The sequence below is a fragment of the Anoplopoma fimbria genome, chromosome 19 (assembly GCF_027596085.1).
Source record: "Anoplopoma fimbria isolate UVic2021 breed Golden Eagle Sablefish chromosome 19, Afim_UVic_2022, whole genome shotgun sequence".
Taxonomy (NCBI): Eukaryota; Metazoa; Chordata; class Actinopteri; order Perciformes; family Anoplopomatidae; genus Anoplopoma; species Anoplopoma fimbria.
In genome coordinates, this window is record NC_072467.1 from 14093453 (window position 1) to 14113337 (window position 19885).

The 19885-nt window shown below is 40.1% G+C and overlaps 1 protein-coding gene across 1 annotated transcript in view; it reads left to right on the forward strand.

The window, feature by feature from the left end:
* Window positions 1-17944, forward strand: part of LOC129108670 (cytosolic carboxypeptidase 4) — a 132592-nt gene extending 114648 nt beyond the window's left edge. Inside the window, exons 27-28 of the mRNA XM_054620550.1 lie at window positions 1402-1556; window positions 17662-17944. Of these exons, the coding sequence (XP_054476525.1) occupies window positions 1402-1556; window positions 17662-17944 (438 nt within the window). The remainder of the gene's footprint in view (window positions 1-1401; window positions 1557-17661) is intronic.
* Window positions 17945-19885: the final 1941 nt, after the last annotated feature.

Consider the following 19885-nt stretch of genomic DNA (forward strand, 5'->3'; position numbering starts at 1 on the left):
TGTGTTCACAGGTAACTCGTTTGCTCGTTATGGAGTGTCCTTTCAGAATAAATGTCCTAAGTCATTTTTATATAGTTTTAGGGTTTACTTACGCAACATAAGTACTAGGTTAGGTTAAGGAATAGATTGCGGTTTCAGCTAAAATAAGTATGATTGAACCATTAAATGCAGTTGGTTAAGCGTGTAAGTAACGTAACAAAACTAAGGTAAAATTAGTTAATGTTGGCTTGGCTTCAAAGTCTGTGTTTATTTTACCTGTTAGGGAGGCCAGTCACGTGTAGTTGGAATTCATTGACAGCCAATGAAATTGCAGCATTATTAACGCTGCCCAAGGTGGTGGGAACTCCACTCTCATCCAGCGCAGTTTCTTTCCTGACCTTGGAAACAAATATTCTGCTGGACGCAGGTTTGAGTCCCAAAGCAATAAATACATTACCAACAATAATGAGCTATTTATGAATCAAGAAATGTGTATGCATCAGCGAGATTATTGGCTATTTCTACATAGATATTCTTAATTCTTCTCAGGTCATATTCTGTGCAAAATCAGATGAAATCATGCAGGTTGCACCAGAAACTCCTTCAGTTCAGACTCTGATGCAACCTCCAGGACTATCAGACTGTGCTGCACCAAAATTAGAGGTTTTCCAAAGGGACTTCAACAAAATCAACAAAAAATAAAAGTTCCTTGTAGTAGCTCTAAAGAAGAGTGTTACGTCCTAAACCGTTTTTAAAGAGCAGTTTAAATTTTTTCTCAATACGGTCTTAACAAAAGAAAAAGAACAATGAAAACAAAACCTCAAAACATGAAAGGCATAAAGAGACGATTATCTTGAAATATATTTGGTGAAGTGACAGGTGATTTTGTTTCTGAGGCAAACAGGCAGGATCTCTATTGCTGCAGCACATCTAAACCTTTCCTGCTCTTTGAATTATTGAATAGCCATCTTTCTCACACACACAAACACACACACACACACACACACACACGCACACAAGGTGTTTCGGATGACCTATTAGAAATCTCATGGGAAATACTATACCTAAGGAGACAAAGCACACAAACAGCCATAAACACACACACACACAGCCACACACAGTGTTCCTCGTGCGCCCTTTGTCATGCAGACTGTTGAGCTGCATGGAAACTTCAAAGCTTGTTTCCAAGTTTGACCCAAAGTGATGGAAAATAGGTGAATGTGACAAATTCTTCCTAAATCACTCATCGTGCCAAATAATAATAAATCCTCTCATATAACAGAGAAATAAATCAGGCAGAAACACTGCATGGTGTGTGTCAGCTGTGAAATTAAATTAATTTATGGAAATAACATGAATGCAATCTTGGACTAGAAACATTTCATTTCAACAGTGTGAATGTTTGTGTGTTTGTGCGCACAGGGCCTGCAGACGGGAACCAGGGAGCTGCAGGACATGGGCGCGGAGTTCTGCCACAGTCTGCTGTCTGTGACCAAAGACTTGAAGGCGCTCTACAGCCAAAGACTCATCAGACACATCGACCTGGACCACAACGTCCTCGACCACAAGTCTCACAAGTAAGCAACACCCCGAGGCAAGGGCCTGTTACATGTCCGGTCAAAGTGGTCTTATTAGGGGTAGAAAACGAGGAAAATCCTCCTGGAGTGAGGACATTGTGCTGCTGGTTGTGCTTCAAAAGGGACAGAGTGGCAGGTTAGGACTTTAGTTTAGAGTTACGGCTAGCTATACAGTCAGGTCCATAAATATTTGGACATTGACACAATTTTCATCATTTTGGCTGTGTACACAACCACAATGGATTTGAAATGAAACAATCAAGATGTGCTTTGAGTGCAGACTCAGATTCAATTTGAGGGTATTTACATCCAAATCAGGTGAACGGTGTAGGAATTACAAAACATTTTATACGTGGTCCCTCCCTTTTGAAGGGACCAAAAGTAATTGGACAATTGGCTGATCAGCTGTTCATAGGCCAGGTGTGTGTTATTCCCTCATTATTTCATTAACAAGGAGCAGATAAAAGGTCTAGAGTTCATTTCAAGTGTGGGATTTGCATTTGGAATCTGTTGCTGTCAATTCTCAAAATGAAGTCCAAAGAGCTGTCGCTATCAGTGAAGCAAGCCATCATTAGGCTGAAGAATCAAAACAAACCCATCAGAGAGATAGCAAAAACATTAGGTGTGGCCAAATCCACTGTTTGGTACATTCTTAAAAAGAAAGCACTGGTGAGCTCAGCAACACCAAAAGACCCGGAAGACCAAGAAAAACAACTGGTTGATGACCGAAGAATTCTTTACCAGGTGAAGAAAAACCCCTTCACAACAGTTGACCAGATGAAGAACACTCTCCAGGAGGTATGCGTATCTGTGTCAAAGTCAACAATCAAGAGAAGCCTTCACCAGAGTAAATACAGAGGGTTCACCACAAGATGTAAACCATTGGTGAGCCTCAAAAACAGGAAGACCAGATTAGAGTTTGCCAAAAAACATCTAAAAAAGCCTGTACAGTTCTGGAACAACATCCTATGGACAGATGAGACAAAGATCAACTTCAAAGAGAAGAGTATGGAGAAGGGAAGGAACTGCTCATGATCCAAAGCATACCACCAATGGCATGGGCATGTATGGCTGCCAATGGAACTGGTTCCCTCGTATTTATTGATGATGTGACTGCTGACTAAAGCAGCAGGATGAATTCTGAAGTGTTTCGGGCAATATTATTTGCTCATATTCAGCCAAATGCTTCAAAACTCATTGGACGGCACATCACAGCGCAGATGGACAATGACCCGAAGCATACTGCAAACGCAACCAAAGAGTTTATCAAGGCAAAGAAGTGGAATGTTACTTTGTCCAATTACTTTTGGTCCCTTCAAAAGTGGGGACCATGTATATAATTTGTTGTAATTGCTACAGTGTTCACCTGATTTGGATGTAAATACCCTCAAATTAAAGCTGAAAGTCTGCACTCAAAGCACATCTTGATTGTGTCATTTCAAATCCATTGTGGTTGTGTACAGAGCCAAAATGATGAAAATTGTGTCAATGTCCAAATATTTATGGACCTGACTGTATGTAGCATAAACATTTTAAAAACCAATACATGTGCAATAAACACATATCTTAATGCATGAATATGTTTTTTTTGGTCCATCTGTTGCTACCTACAGACATAGTTTTGCAAGTCTGAATAGTATATATAGTTTGTATATAAACCATAGAAATAAAACTATGGGTTAGACATGCATTCGTCTTGTTTAACCAGCTATACAGGAGTGCCATTGTGAGAAGTCCAGTGTGTTGTACCTGCTGTTATAGTGACAGTGTGAGCTGTGGAGCAGAGTGAGCTCAGCCTTTTGTAGTTTTCAGTTATTTTAGGCCTCAGGTTATCAGTGAGGTGTCAAACAGCTGTGTGCTCACCTCAGGGTCGGCCCCGGGCTGCAAATGCAAGTGTGAACTCGTCCGGGAAGATATCCGTCACGCGTTCCAGTTTCTCGTACCAGACTACAGACTCAAGTCCAGACCAACACAATAATGCGTTGAGAATTAAAGCTAGGGTTGGTGATGTGCAGAAACCAGCAAGAGTCAGCTAGATTTTGAAAATGATCCACCTGAAAAAACCCAGATTGGTGAACCAATGGTCCACATACAAGCATCCACACTTGACATTTCAGTGCGTACCGCCTTATTGGATAGTGCTGATAATTGAAGCGTATGCATGACAAGACAGGTTGAAAGGGAAGTTGGTGCTTTACGAAAGTTAATCACAACGCATTCTGTCACAAAACCTCCGAGATATCATTTTATATATTATTTTTTATTTTTCTGTGTAAATGTGTGTATGTATGTACATATACATGTACGTGTAGGTGTATGCATAATGAGATATGTATTCACTACTTGCTAAATTATTATTACTTATAATATACCTTGCTTTTTTAAGATCTTGTGTCAGGGACTATTTTGTTAAAAATGTAAAAATAAAATCTGGGATGCTTAAACATCATAAATCAATGATGGCCTTTCAAAACAAAGTTACAATGAAATTAAGAATAAATTAAATAGGATCAAAACTAAATATGAGGGGCCCGGACAAAAAATGCTCTTTATTGTTTGAAAGAAGAATTATTTTCACACTTTTACAGTGTGTTTCTGTGTGTGTGAAACAAGAGACATGAGAGGTGAGCACCAGTGGCTTTGATCTCACACACACACACACACACACACACACACACACACACACACACACACACACACACACACACACACACACACACACACACACACACACACACACACACACACACACACACACACACACACACACACACACACACTTCTTGGCTCAGATACGCCGTGCTGAGGATCCCTCACCGCGGTGATTGATGTGTGGATCTAAAGTGGAGCTGAATGGCTCCCATTGATTTTCAGACAGACGCTCAATCTCCCCGGTGAGCTGTGACAGCGCTTGGAGGGCATGGGGAGTTCTGCTCACCTGAATACACACTATTATTGTTTAATTTCATCTAATTCACCTTTTTTTCATTGGTCCCTCTTTATCTCTTCACTCCCCTCTAATATCATTATTATTTCTTTCATCCCTTTCTTCTTCTTCTATCTTCCCTCTTTCTTTTGACCCACTCTGACATATTGCTACTTTTCTTGATTTGTCTTCTTCAGCCTTTTCTTTCAAGAGCACGTCAGCTCACCTAGACCAAGTAATGTACTTGGTCTACGTGAGCTGACGTGCTCTCCAGGTCAGCAAAGCGGTATATTATTCATAAATTGAAGTCCTCCGTTTAAATGTGAATTATAGAAGATCCATCACTGATTTCTTTTGTCAGTTACAGATAATTAAGCATCACAGCGTTTATGGCCTGTGACCTCCTACCTCTCCCTGTGTATATATATTTGTCTAATGCGCTTTCATGTTCCCCATCTATATTACCATCTTTATTTATCACACACAATCAATAAGAATGAACAGAAGTAAGACTGATCAAATGATCATGAACCTCCCATGCTATACGATGCAAATTAGAAACTTGTGCGCTCAAATTATATGTTCTTCCATGAATAACTCATTACCAAGACTGAGGTTCACTGTGAAGCTAAATTCAAATGTTCAACTTCCGGACTCCTTACTTTTCCTTGCCGTCTTTGCTCGCAATCTCCCGTGGGTGGGGCTAAAATACGAGGAGGGATGGCAATGAAAAAGATTGTGGATGTAAAACTGGTAAATGAGATGCGATGGGTCTTCTGTATATTATAAACACAGTGTAGTGATGGAGGTATGTAGTCATGACAGCTACAGTGGGTACGGAAAGTATTCAGACCCCTTTAAATTTTTCACTCTTTGTTTCATTGCAGCCATTTGCTAAAATCGTCTGTTCAGTTTGTGTGTTAATGTACTGTCAGAAACCTATAAACTTTTTAAATTTATTAAAAAAGAAAAACTGAAATATCTGTTTTATCAAATGATTTGTGAGACTCTAATTTGAAATGCCATACAAGTATGGTATGGTAACCCGTCAGTACAGTTAAAGTCTAAGCTCGCACATCTTACTCAAATGGCCATGAAGATCATAGGTAAAAAAAGAACATCACTATCTTCAGTCCTTATATGAAACATCTGTGATCAGGAAGGCTCACAAAATTCTGAACCCAGAACTCCACGTGTTGATTTCAGATGGACGGTTCAGAATGCCAATCTGCAGGCTAAATTGGTACAGAATTTAATTAATTCCATCCACAATCAATTCTTAAATAGCAAACAAGTAGTATTATATGATATGATTTTATTGTGGACTAATAGATTGTGACTATTTATTATGTGTTTATCACACCTGGTTTGATTATTCGTAACTATTATCGACCTGTGTATTTAGGCATGTTTATGCATGGCTGTATGTATGATCTATGTTCTATGACTGTATATGGATTGCTGGCAAGTGTATTGTTTGATGCAGCGGTTTGGAGACAAATTTCTCTGCGGGAACATAAAGTATATCTTTTCTTATCTTAACACATTTACTCATGATGAAAAATTGTGTTGGCCTGATTAATGTATTCACAATACAATTCACAATGTGCTGCTATTGTAACTGAACTGTGTGTGTGTAAGAAGTAAAGGTGGGAGTCAAATAATACAAGTTGATCTGCTTTTTAAAAGCAGTTTAATTGCACTTTTCCAATCATATCCTCGCAAGAGTGTGCGGTGTGGGAATTTTGTGGAATTACTTGAGGTTGTCCGTGCTGGTTTGGGTTAAACTGAGGTGTGTAATTTTTTTACTGCGGAGTCACTTTACTGGATGTTATTAATTCATTGTAATTGGACAATGCTATACATTACAATACAAATAAGATGTTGCAAAACCAGCATTAAAACATTTTGAAAATTAACAATTTTTTTTTCATGCAATGTCATATCTTAATGATATTCTTGAGCTTCAAATTAGCAGTTTCACAAAAACAATACATTGTAATTGGAAAATAACAAACATATTCTTGTAAATAATCTCTTGTCAGATTCAAATAATGTACACACAGACAGGCAGTGTAGTATTATCCAGCCCTACAGTAAATATGTTATTACCCACTGGAGCAGATGTGTCTGTTGAAGTACAACATATGCCTCATGTGCATGCTCTCTATGGCTCTACTGCCAGTATGTTGTCCACCGGTGAGCTGCGTAGCTGTTTAGCTTGATGTGTCGTTCCCTCCGGCTGCGAGGTAATGATGTCACCACAGCTGAGTGGGCACCGCTGATGTGGTCACAGTCGATTGGGCACCGTCTGACAACAGAGCTAATGGGATCTGAGATGTAAACACCGGTATGATGGTGTTGGTGTGAATGTGTGTGAGAAGCAGTAGTATCAGTCGCATTAGGAGCTGAAGTTTGGTCTGTATCTCTTTAGTAAAATGGTTCCATGTGCTACATGGGGCACAGCATTACGAGGCGTTGAACATCTATTCTGATGCGCATTTGGTGTTTTTTTTTTTTTCTGGCCTCATAAGCGAAAAATGTTCGACTTTGGACTGCTTGTTAAGTGGGAATGCGTTTTCATCAATCACAATGGAGTTGGACAGATACCATGAAAGTAGCCAATAACTTGAACCAGGCTTCCTCCAACTTAAACTCATGAATCAAACAGTACTTGCCAAAATGTTTCCTCCCCCAATAAATCTCATGAATCCACGTAGATCCATACCATAGACCAGGGGTCTCAAACTCAATTTGGCTTGGGGCCACTGCTGTATTGAAACATCTGTGATCAGGAGGCCACTTCAAATTCTGACCCAAGAACTACGTTTGAAAATTTACAGATTTCCATGTTTTTAATAACTTATTGAAACATTGCACTAAACCAACACATACAATTCCTGAATACATTTGTGCTTTAATCAAATTCTTAAATAGAACCAAGTAGTATTATATCACACAGCTGATTTTATTTGCCCTGGACAATAGTTACAGTGAAACTTGATACAGCTTCAACATGGGCATCACTAAGTACTTGCATTTATTAAAGTTCATAGTCAAGAAAAGTTTTTCACACAGATACGTGCTTCCATAACACATTACCCGACTGAACATTTTTGACAGCTCAGTGAAGGATGGATGAATGTCTCTCATGGATTGTCCAGTCATGTCTTGTTTGATGTGCCTCTTTGGAGACAAATTTCTCACTGTTGCACTAAAGTCAATATTTTCCATTTAACACATTTACTCATGATGAAAAATTGTCCACATCAGCTGATTAATGTATTCACAAACAATTGGAAATGTGCTGCTATTGTAACTGAACTGTGTAAGTCAGCAAAACGTGGGAGTCAAACTCCTGCAAAGATTTTTTTAAACAGGCATATTCACCACCACTGAATCATATCCTCCACGAGAGACCTGCATGTTGTGAAATGGCTGAGATATTTTACAGAAAGCTGAGTTTTCCACAATTTCAGTTTAAACGGAGAAGGCTTTCACATTTTTTTAAGCTGCAGTGATAAGCTGACCAGGGCCCTGGAGCTTCAGGTTAAGGATGTTCAGCTCCTGTGTTAAGTCCACTAGGAATGCAAGGTCCATAACCCACCCTGGATCATCAGGTTCAGGAACATCCATTCTGTCATCTTCCATGAATTTCTTCACTTCTGCTCTTAAATCAAAAAATTCTTCAGGACACTACTAAATGATGTACTTTTACTAAAGTAAAGTACATCACCATATGTTGTAAAAAATAACAAACTATTCTTGTAAACTCTGGACCTGATGTAAATAATCTCAGGACAACAGACATGACATGCTGCACAGTATGTTGGTTACCCACTGGAGCAGATGTGTCTGCTGGATCTGCATTTTCCTCATGTCTTTGAACATGCTCTCATCGGTCTCTACTGGGCTCCATCCGTATGATGTCCACCGGTGAGCTCTGTTCGCTGTTTAGCTCCTGAAATATATCCTTGGCTGTGGTTCGGCCGTGCATTGGACACAAACTCAGCAGCTCTTCTGCTTTATCGGGGGCTGTTATTGCCGACGGACAGGTGTCGGTATGTGACTGCAGACCACATTAGGCTACATTATTTTCTTACTTTTCTTTTATCTCGATGTAAACGCATCACTTTGATTTATTTTGTCAGAGAGAGACATATATACGTATAATGTCCCGCTGGGCAGCAACTTAAAAAACTTTTTTTTGGAGGTGTTGTGAGTCGCAGCGCGCTGGGACTGAATTTGTCCGTTTGCCTCTTAGAAAATGGTTCCATGTGCTACATGGGCAGCCAGCCAGGCACGGAAGAAAACTCTCCATGGCAACGCTGCTGTAACTGTCACTCATTGAGAAATGTTTCTCTGCTTGCATCAAGCCCGGGATGTCCCGCCCCAGAGCCATAATCACCCCACCGTGATTGGTAGGTACACAACACTGTAAACTGCCATTCATATAAAACCAGGCTTCCGCACTAACATTAAACTTTCATATTAAACAGGTGGGGGCCAAAAATGTTTCTCCCCCGCAAATCTCATGAATCCAGTTTGATCCATACCATAGACTGTATATAAGAAGTGGAAGTAGTTGTCGTGACGGCAGCCATTGTTTTTGGACTATGGTTTTGAAGCCTTGAGTTCAGCATTATTGCCAGTGCCATCTTGTTTTTTTACAACCACTGAATGGAAGTGACCCTTTTTGGTCTGTGGAGGAGAGACGCAGTGGTAGAGACGTCGTATACGGCTCTGGTAGCAACATGTCAATCACAGTAAGCCCGCCCTAAAGCATACTCGGGTTTATAGTCTATTTGACTCTAAATGAGACCATAATTTACTAAATGAACATCATGGTGTATTGAAGAAGACTTGAAACTAGAGATTTAGACCATAAACTCATGTTTACAATGTTTACTGAGGGAATAAATCAAGTGAGAAGTAGTCATTTTCTCATGTACATCTATACAATTGCAAAAAACTTATTTTTGCAAACAGAGGAGCCGCCCCTGATGGCCATTAGAGAGAATGCAGGTTTAAGGCACACACATCAGCTTCACTTTTCAGAACCGAGTCTGCCACCTCAGGATGGTTTAATTGTAGAGGTAAAATTTCATAAGCATAGTGTCACTCAAAGTAGGACCCTTTGACATTACATTACAGTCATTTAGCAGACGCTTTTATCCAAAGTGACTTACAGGAAGTGTATTCAACATAGGTATTCAAGAGAACTACTAGTCACCAGAAGTCGTAAGTGCATCTTAAAGCCTAAGCCAGAGCAAAAGTATAGTGCAGAGGCAAATTACTACGAACACAATAATTGCAACAGACTAATACGAATACAATAAGTGCTACAAACTACTACGAATAGGATAAGTGCAGTAAACGAATACGAATTCAATAAGTGCAGCGAACTGATACAAATACAGTAAGTGCAACAACTAATACGAATGCAATAAGTGCTACGAGGAAGGCTCAGGGTAGTACTTCTTGAAGAGGTGAGTTTTCAGCCTGCGCCTAAAGATGGGCAGTGACTCTGCTGTCGGTGGGGAGTTCATTCCACCACTGAGGGGCCAGGACAGAAAAAAACTGTGACCGGGTGGATCGGCCGCAGGGACCTCTGAGCGACGGGGAAACCAATCGCCCCGAGGCAGCAGAGCGAAGTGGTCGGGCGGGGGTGTAGGGCTTGACCAAGGCCTGGAGATAGGAAGGAGCTGTTCCTTTCACTGCCCTGTAGGCTAGCACCAGAGTCTTAAACTGGATGCGAGCTCTTACAGGGAGCCAGTGTAGAAAACAGAGAAGGGAAGTTGTGTGAGAGAACTTGGGGCGATTGAACACCAGACAAGCTCCAGAGGTCTGATGGCCGACGCTCCAGCAAGTAGTGAGTTGCAGTAGTCCAGGCGGGAGATGACCAGAGCCTGGATGAGCATATGGACAGTAGGGGGCTCGAACCACCAACCCTATAGTTAAAGGACAACCCACTCTACATACTGATATGCACTGTTTGATTGGGGACCACCCATATTTGGTAGAGTTGTTCCGATACCGACAACAGTATTGGAAACCCCTCATATACGGCCCAAATTGCTTAGATCGGGTTTGGCGAGTACGCAAATGCATCATCATGCAATGATCCAATATCACGTTGTCCTATAATTTATCAGCTCATTCAAGTGTCACTCTGCGCCTGATCCATACATTACTGCCCTATCGGTACTGCACATGTGCAGACTGGCACTACAAACCTGTGGTAAACACTGCCATGCAAGCTGGGCTAACCATGTGGGGCGGGGCCTCAGGGGAGAATTGAGGAAACCAACAACGCCACCTGGGGAATTCCACCCCAGGAAATACAAGTTTAAGACCCTTAAGATAATGATTTGAGAATTATTAAAGGTACACAGATTAGTTACTGATATCAGGCAGAGACATGTTTTGTAATATTAACCAAAGGTTTTATTAAAGAATCAAAGAAAAATAATCAAATATGCAGGAAAGGGAGCTGCAGGGGAGATATTAATGGACAAATGAAAAATACTGGAACCAGTAAGGGATTTTAAGTTATTCTTTATTACATTTTAATCTAAAAAGGCCTTGCTAAAAACTGTAAAACTAGATCACAAGCTATTATTCTAAAATGTCCTATCCAACAAACTAAACTGTTGCGTGCCCAGGGGTGCTACCAGTAACTCACCTCAGGTGCAAAACAGCATTTCTCAACAGAATGGTGCAGTCTACACTCTTATCCCAGTGTTCACACATGCATACAGTGTAGGGACCTAGCCTCCCAACAATGGCACTTCACCTAAAGAAGAAGGGAACTAATAGCAAAAACAATCAAGACAAATAAAACCAACCCAGTTTGTTGAACAATATAAATGAATCACATCATGTTAAACAGGCAAAACAGACAAAGAAAAACAGCAAAACCAAACCATGCAAAACAACAGCAGGTGAACCTACAAATAAAAAACAATGATTAACAGGGCTCATCATGCTGCAAAATACTACAACTCAAGATGTTGACTACTTACCACCTCATATATGGGGTATTTACATGTGTAGTCACTCAAGAGCAGGACAAAGATGGTGTTTTCTAAAACAATTCAGCCAACAAGTTAGTCCTGTGTTAGAATAGGTGGCTGTATCTCAAACTTTGCTAACTGATCCCATGAAATGCATACCTGTAACCTGAAAACCACTAGGAGCCAGCACTGAGACAGGACAGGTGCCAAAAAGGACAGAGGCCATGCCAACAGGTGCCTTTTATCAGCTGGCCTTGATTAGGAAATTGGTTGGGGGAGGAGCAAGCCTAAGGGCTGCGTTCACAATGATACACACTATGCTTCATAAGCTGGGGAGCATTCCCCACCACACATGCATTGAATCCATTTCTGTAAATAACACACATGATATTCATATCCAACTATTCGTATCACTTTCTACATATTAATCACCAACATTATAGCTTTAATAGCACATTCGCAAGTGCAAGAAACTAACCAAGGTCACATCATAATCTTTGCTTTATTGTCTGCTGTTTTCTTTATTTTTTTGCCTTCGGTCTTTTCAGAAACCTCTGGACTGATATCACAGACATCTTCCTCTGCAGCTACTTTCTCTTGCTGTTTGTAGCAGAGGAACTCTTGAGAGTTAAGCTCTGGGAAACTTTTTTTTTTGGGGGGCGGGCAGAAGCAAACCCAAGGATATAAAAGAGATCTTTGTGAAAGGAAGAGATATTTAGTAAGCCTGAGCTGGGACTGAGTGTGGAGTTAAGGCCAAGCCTCCAGTGCCTTCCCCTCCTGTGCTCTCAACCACTCGCACAGAAGACACTGACTGCCTCCCTTGTTCTCTCTCTCTCTCTCTCTTTCTCCTAGTGTCTGTCTTCTCATGCACACTGTCTCTACACCACATTCTGTGCGTTCTTATCTCTGTTTTTTCCCCCCTTTTCTCACCCAGCCACTCTCTTGCTCTCTCTCTCGCTCTCTCTCTCTCTCTCTCTCTCTCTCTCTCTCTCTCTCTCTCAATGCACCCACTGGATCTTCTCCATGTCTTTGAAAAAAGAAGATACTGTCAGAGCTCTAGCTTAGCGCTACGATTCACAACTAGCATGGCAGCCTGCCAGGGCCCAGCAACCTGCTGTGCTCAGTGGAGTACATTTAGCTTTGCCCTGATATTCCCTTTCAACTGCCGAACCAGACTTGAAACCAGCGGCTCTTCGTCAAACAAAAGCTTGGATGTGTTACGATTGTATTCTAAATGCTATTGCTATAGCTGTCCACTATAATTACACTCTGCTGCTGTTTATCACTGAGCAGGTTACACTGGAGTCATCGTGGTTTAGTGCCTTGCTCCAGGGCAGAGCAGCACACTTTCATTTTCATGTTACTCTGTAAAATGATGGTCCTAGATTCACATACGAACCTGCAAATGTCACCTCGGAGTATTAAGCCATACAATACTATACATCTCTTTCAACCTGAACTGTGTATACAGGAGTGATTGCAGGTCTGTAGTGTGTATACACACTATGTATGCATAATGTTAATTTCGATTTTCTTATCCCCAGAAGAATTAGAATCATCCACCACCCTCTTATAATTGCCAATCTCCTGGACTACTGCCACCCTGGTAGCACAATTGGTCCATATTAACTAATATGTTTTAATGCAATGTATTAATATGGCACTGTCACAAGACTTAAATCTATCTAATGTGTATTGGTAAACAATAATTTATCTCGAAATTTCTCAGGAGAATGAATGTGCATAGAATGCTTAAAACTCTGTCCTTTAGGGGGCGCTAGAGGAAAGATTATGGAGTGTCCTACAATGAAAAGTGTTCATCCTCTGCGCAGCCTGAAATTGCTCTGTATATTTCATTATAATCTATTTTCAAACACAGGACTTTCATCCAGGAGACTGCTGTCAATGTTGACTTATTTTACCAGATTTGTTTAGTTAATAATCAACTAACGCCAGTTATGTAAGTTGTTTTGTTGCCTAAACATAACCATGTTCTTTTATTGCCTCAAACTAAAAAAGCAGGTTTTTTTGCCTAAACCAAACCAAGTAGTTTTGTTGCCTAAACCAAACTAAGTAGTTTTGTTAAGTTTCGGGGGAAAAAAACACGTTGGAAATTTATTTTACAAGGAGACTGTGTGCATGCAATGCATGAGCATAAACTTTACGTTTCTTGAAAGTTTTGTGTACGAGGAAGTTTATATTGAAAAAGAAACACTATTCATGTCACACAAGTGAAAACTTACACGCTGACCATGACGCATCCAAGCTTCTTTAAATTCATATCTGTTATCTGTTCATTTTGAGCTGCAAACGTTTGTTCAATATGAGTTTAACTTTTGTAAAATGTAAGCAAAACAACAGTTTTTTTAATTGTGCATTTTTGTGTAAATTTACAAGGGAAGAAAAGGAAAGAAAAGACAACATAATACATAATTTACATATTGGGTCAAATAATTTAAAACAGTAAGAAAGTCAGACAGGAAATAAACTCAAACAATACAGCTCTGTACTAGGTAAATGTCTGCTAAAGAACAGACTCCTTGGAGATGCTCCACTTCTGAAGCTCTTCCATTGGACATCGGAACCCTGACGTAGGTTACATAACTAACTTTACTTATGTATGTCAAGCATGTATCACGCATGTAGCATAGCACAACTTATCCTTACACAGCAGTTTCTATGATCTGGTTTTCCTCTTGAAAGACAGCAACACCTGTCAATTTCAGCTTGTTATATACATACAGACATTTCAAAATAAACTTCCGTCTTCACAGGAAACTTTAGGTTTAGAAATATATAGTAAAATACTTAGGTTTAGGAAAAGATTGTCAAATACTTAATTAGGTTTAGGCAACAAAATAACTTGGTTAGGCTAAGGAAAAGATTGTTGCTTGGGTTAAAATAACTACGGAAGGGCCGTTACTGAAGTACACAAGTTACATGACAAATAAATCAACACTGACCTGAACCTTGCCTATCCCTCAATATCTAGCAATTACGGCACATTATTTTTCTTTTAGCTACGAATGCTGAATGAGACCAGTCCGCCTTGCCTACTTAAATACATAACAAACGTCCATGTCTGAACCCAAACCAATCTTTTACAAAACCTAACCAAGTTGTTTCCTGTGAACATGGTTCAGTGTATTTTGAAAAGAGGGTGTATGCATGAAAAGAGCGAAAATTGTCACATGCAAAGGTGACGCTAGAGGAAGCATGTAGGGCTTCTGACCAACTGGCGGTATTTGACAAGTAGGGAGTGAGAAAGTGTTCAAACATGACACTCAACTGAGGACAAACTAACCAAACAATTAAGATTAACAATGTTTCTTAAAGAAATTTGTCTGCCTCTTTATTGACACGTTTGAAAATAGTTTTTTTGGAATGCTCTGTTCTCCGGGCGACTTATTATCCAGCTCAGGCATATCTATATACACACTGTTGGGTCTGATATCACAGCATAGAAGATGAATTTCCGAATGAAAAAAAATAGCAGTTCAATCCAATAAATCAGAGTGTAAACAAAGCTGCTGGTGTTTTAGCAGTGGGTGCTACACACACTGGGCCAGGGGAGAATCAGCGTTTTTGCAGTGTACTGACTCACAGTGTAGACAACCTGTCTTGCTTCATTGCCATTCACAGCACACAGACAGAGCACAAACACACACGCACTCACACAAACACACGAGTTGCTGTCATCAGTATGCTAGACGTACACTCTCTTTCCCGTCTGTCTCTCTCCTCCCTTCCTTTTTCTCTCCGTCTCTCTCAGCCACATAAGATGGAGATCAGTGTGCATGTCACATCCCCTCTGTCCTAACAGAGTCCCAGTGTGTCTCTACATGCCCAACCCAAAACACACACACACACACACACACACACACACACACACACACACACACACACACACACACACACACACACACACACACACACACACACAGCATTCCACAAGGTGTGTGTATGTGTTTGTGTATAATCAGATTACAGGGACTTTCTGTATGTTTCTGTAGCCGAGCTCAAGGTCACGCTGTGTTAGGAAAAGGACGAGGAGAACGGAGCCCCCGACCACGGAATATATTCAAAAACTACGCAACAGGTTGTTCGATGCGTTCAGGTGTCAGTCATTACAGATGCAGGTTGTGCAGACCAAGCTTTGTTCCGACCCACACTGCTCATTTTGAAATTCCAACAGAGATCCCAAAGTGCCCAAAGATAGCGAATACGTCAGGGTGAAATGTGTGTAGAATAATGCAACAGACGTGTAGAATATTTCAGTTTGATGGAGTGTAAACATACAATTTTTGGTTCTCAATATGTCACCCAGTGTAAAAAAACGTACGACATTCTGGAACAGGATATAGGCCTCTATGTGATAGTTTCATACAGATGCTTTGAGGGTCCGACTGCAATTATGTTTTTCTTCCGCTACACCTTACAGATGTGTTCTGTAAATCATATACCTTGTGCTCACCTCCGAGAAAGAAATAGTTCCCAAAAGGGATATTTGATATGTTATGGTTTTCAGCCTGTCAGCTCAGCTGTCAATCATACGCTGACGTGCCCCTTCAGAATCAGACTGAAAAAAAAGCCCTTTTATTCTTCACTTTTATTATATTGAAAACTTGTTTGAAAGTCACTGTGACATTATGTTTCACTTGATTAGTTTTCAGTTGGACTTGTAACAGTGTTCAAGAGGATTGTGGTGTTGTTTGTTTGATGATTAGAATCTCTACAATCCCAAACAGTATTAGGGGAGATCAGGGTTGGTTGGCACACTTTTCACTCCCTGGTTAGAATATTCTAACCAGCAGCAACTTAAAAGTTATCAGATTGAAATACACATGTCATAATGCACACAAATGTTTTATAGTAGATGATTTGTGATTAAAGTCATGTTATGCATTTGTGCCATCAAGGGGTTAGTTGGCACATTGTTAAATGTTATAGTTATGAAACATGTCATTTAAACAAGAACCAGAAAACATGAACATTTAATAGAAAAGCTGCCCTTTAAAAAACCAAACAACTTGTGTAACATAAAAAATGTCATATAACAAGTAAGCTTGTTGGGTTTCTTACGTATGCGGCAATAGTTAAGTGCATAAGTTATGTAACAAAAAAGTAAGTATGGTAGTTCCATAGTTAAAGAAGGCTACATTACTTACCTGACAAAAGTGATTTAACCTAATTACCTACATACACAACTTAAAATAAGTCACTGTTGACTTTAGTGGTGTCATGAGTGAAATTCTCGCCTTTTTTTACCCATCCAGTCCCCCACGACCTCCTCCTTGCGTGGACTTAATCGCTCACCTGACTTCCTCCTTTTACTCGCCAAATTAACAGCCACTTAGAGCGTCATAGTTTGACACGTATGGCCGCTGACTAAGCTGCTGTATTTGACGAGTTGGTAGTAATTATTGGCTTTCAGGAAATAGCCCAAGTGACAGCAAAACCAGCATGAACACTACCAGGACCCTGAAACTTAATCAGCTAAATGGAATTTAGCCATCATTCATTTTATCATTTACACCCGTTTACACCAGTTACACCTTTTCTACTGTGACATGGCAAAATTTCTGCAGGAAAAGAGACCTGCAGTTTAACAGTTAAAAACCCAAACATACTTAATAGCACCTCTCAGGACTTAAAGCCAGAATCAAACCCATCGACCAATCGAACCCATAGTATACGTATGTGCTGTCTCACTTTAATACATTCATGTCATAGTGCCATCGTAGTCTTATACGTTCCAGACGCCTACAGGGATGTATTAAATGTATTTTCTCCCCTTTTAGTTATTTGTTTTTAACAGTTAAAGGAAGCCATAAATTCCAAAGAAGGAGACAAACAGGAGAAACAAGATGTAGAGGGAAAGATGTAGTCAGAACTGGTCAATGCTAAGAAACGAAAGCCTGTCTGTATCAGTGAATGGAGAAAACAAAAAAGACAAAGGGCAAAAGTGTTTAACGACATCCTTATGTCACCACAAGAAAGAAAGAAGAAAACCAAAGATGCAAAAGATGTTTGAATTCATATTTGCAAATGTTTTTTTTCTATGGAAGGATACTCATTCTGCTTGTTTGACCTGAAAGATTCCCACAGTGTGTTTTGGTAGGCGTCAATAAACACAACATAACTCTCTTCTTCTCCCCTGTAGCTGTTTCGAAGACGACGAGCCACCGTGTGTCGAGGAGATTGAGTATTCCACAGACTGTCCCGCGCTCAAAGGCGCCGATCTGGATTCCGACGTCAACAGCAACACGGCCAGCGCTGACGAAGAGGAGGAGGGCGACGAAGGGCGCAGGGGAGAGAAACATCGGCAGTCGAGCGGGAATGGCCTCCTGTTCCCTCACCTGATGCGGCAGGCCTCCGACGAGATGCTTGGCGAGAAAAGAAACACGTGTACCAGTGTGAGCGTCAACGGACAAATATTGAGTTAAAGATTTGTGTTATGGAATAAATCTTTATAAAAACAGTCAGACCTGCACTCACATTGAGGAAAATCAACAATGCTATCATGCCTTTTATTTAAAGCTGAGAAACAGAATACAGTTTCAGAAAGTCCAGGATGAAAATCAGGTTCTAAATGATTCATTATCGACTGGTCTCCAAAGAAGTATTTTATGGTTGGTCAAGATAGTCTTAATGTTGTGGACTGGTCTCATCCAACCAATTAAAAAACATGGGTAGAATCAACCCATTCCTGTAAGGAACACACACACTATGGAAATGGATTATTTCACCAAATCAGGAAGTAGCTTGGAATTAAAAGCTTCAAACCTGTTTAACTAAAATAAATTTTAAAATCTTCTCCTAACTCTCTTAACCAAATCTTAACCAAACAGGGAATTGTTTAGGAATGTAGAGGAGTTGAATCCCGATGGTTGAGGGCGTAAACCTTTATGCACCACCTTCAATTGCACACCAATATTCTCTTTGCACATATGAACTCATTTCCATTCTCCGAACCTATCAGCTACTGTTCTGAGGACGGGGGTTCCGTGGGTTCTGGGTATCTGGTGGATATCCGGGTCAAGACTTCCTTTTCTGTGTGCTGCTTATTGTTAACAGTAACTTGAGATGTGAGACTGGAGTTGGAGTCAAGAGATGTTGTGTAACACTTACACAACATCTTTGTTTACTTTGTTTCACTTCTTTGTTGACTTTGTTTCACAAGTAAACAATTCACACTCTAATTTGAAATAGTAAAAAGCTAAATCGTCGTCGGACAATGGATGTTGGGTTCCAAGATGGCCTTCCTCTTCTGCTCTTCACACAGACTATTAAACTGTATTCAACCGAGGCCTACTCGAACGTGATTGGTCAACATTAGTCGGACTACAACAAGGAACTTATCAAATGGTATATTCCGTGGACTAAAAACTGAAACCAGAACTCTTCAGATACAAAAATCTTGTCCTTTTGCCTGGTATGTTCTGGATATAAATGTAGAATATCTGTCTCCGTATACAGTATTGATGTATTGACCCTCATTCAATACTGCTCTAAATTCAACAGTGAATTCAAAAAATGTATCAGATGTTTTATTTAAAATCTTTGGATCAATGTTACACTGTCCGAATTGACAAGAAGATCTCTTTTGGAGGACTTTTTACAAATATTCATGATCCCCAGGAGATGATTTTATGAAGTTGACCCCCAGACCTTCCCTCTACAGCTACCATCAATTCAAACTTTAGTCAAAGAGTAGACTTCTGTGAAATGACGTGAGGGCATTCATGGTCTCCGGCAGATGAATCCCAATACTTTTGTTTATTCCTTGCCACCAACAGGCCAAAATGTCCACAAATGTTTTCTAAAATGTAATGAGCACAAACTTGCTCTCAAAAGGCTGAACCCTTTCCAATTTGGGGACTAAATGAGCTTCCATTTTGTGCCACCCTAAAGGTCACAATGTAAACTCTGCATAACATTTTATGTACAGTGTGATGCGGTTTGTATAAAATGTGCTGAGCACAATCATGTCCCCACAGGGATACACTGTTTCTTTTTGTTATTTCTGCCTCAAAACCTTTCCCAGCCTATCAGTGGCTTTTTATGAAGTAAATCCGTGTTTTTTTACACTTTAAATATGCTGCAGACAAAGCACTCTACGCACAACTCCACTGTTTAATTATATAAATAAAATATAATTAAAAAAAAAATTTGAAAGTAAATTAATATTAACCCCAAGATAAATGCTTAAGGCACATTATTATGCCCCTTTTCATTTCTGTTTTCTTTCACAGCCTCAAAACCAAACAAAAAATGGTTTACAGCACCTCCCTTATAAACACTATATCCCGAATGAGTCTTTAGACAAACGATTATGACTGTTAATGTAGTTTAATACAGAGACATGTTATCTGCTGACTGGAACC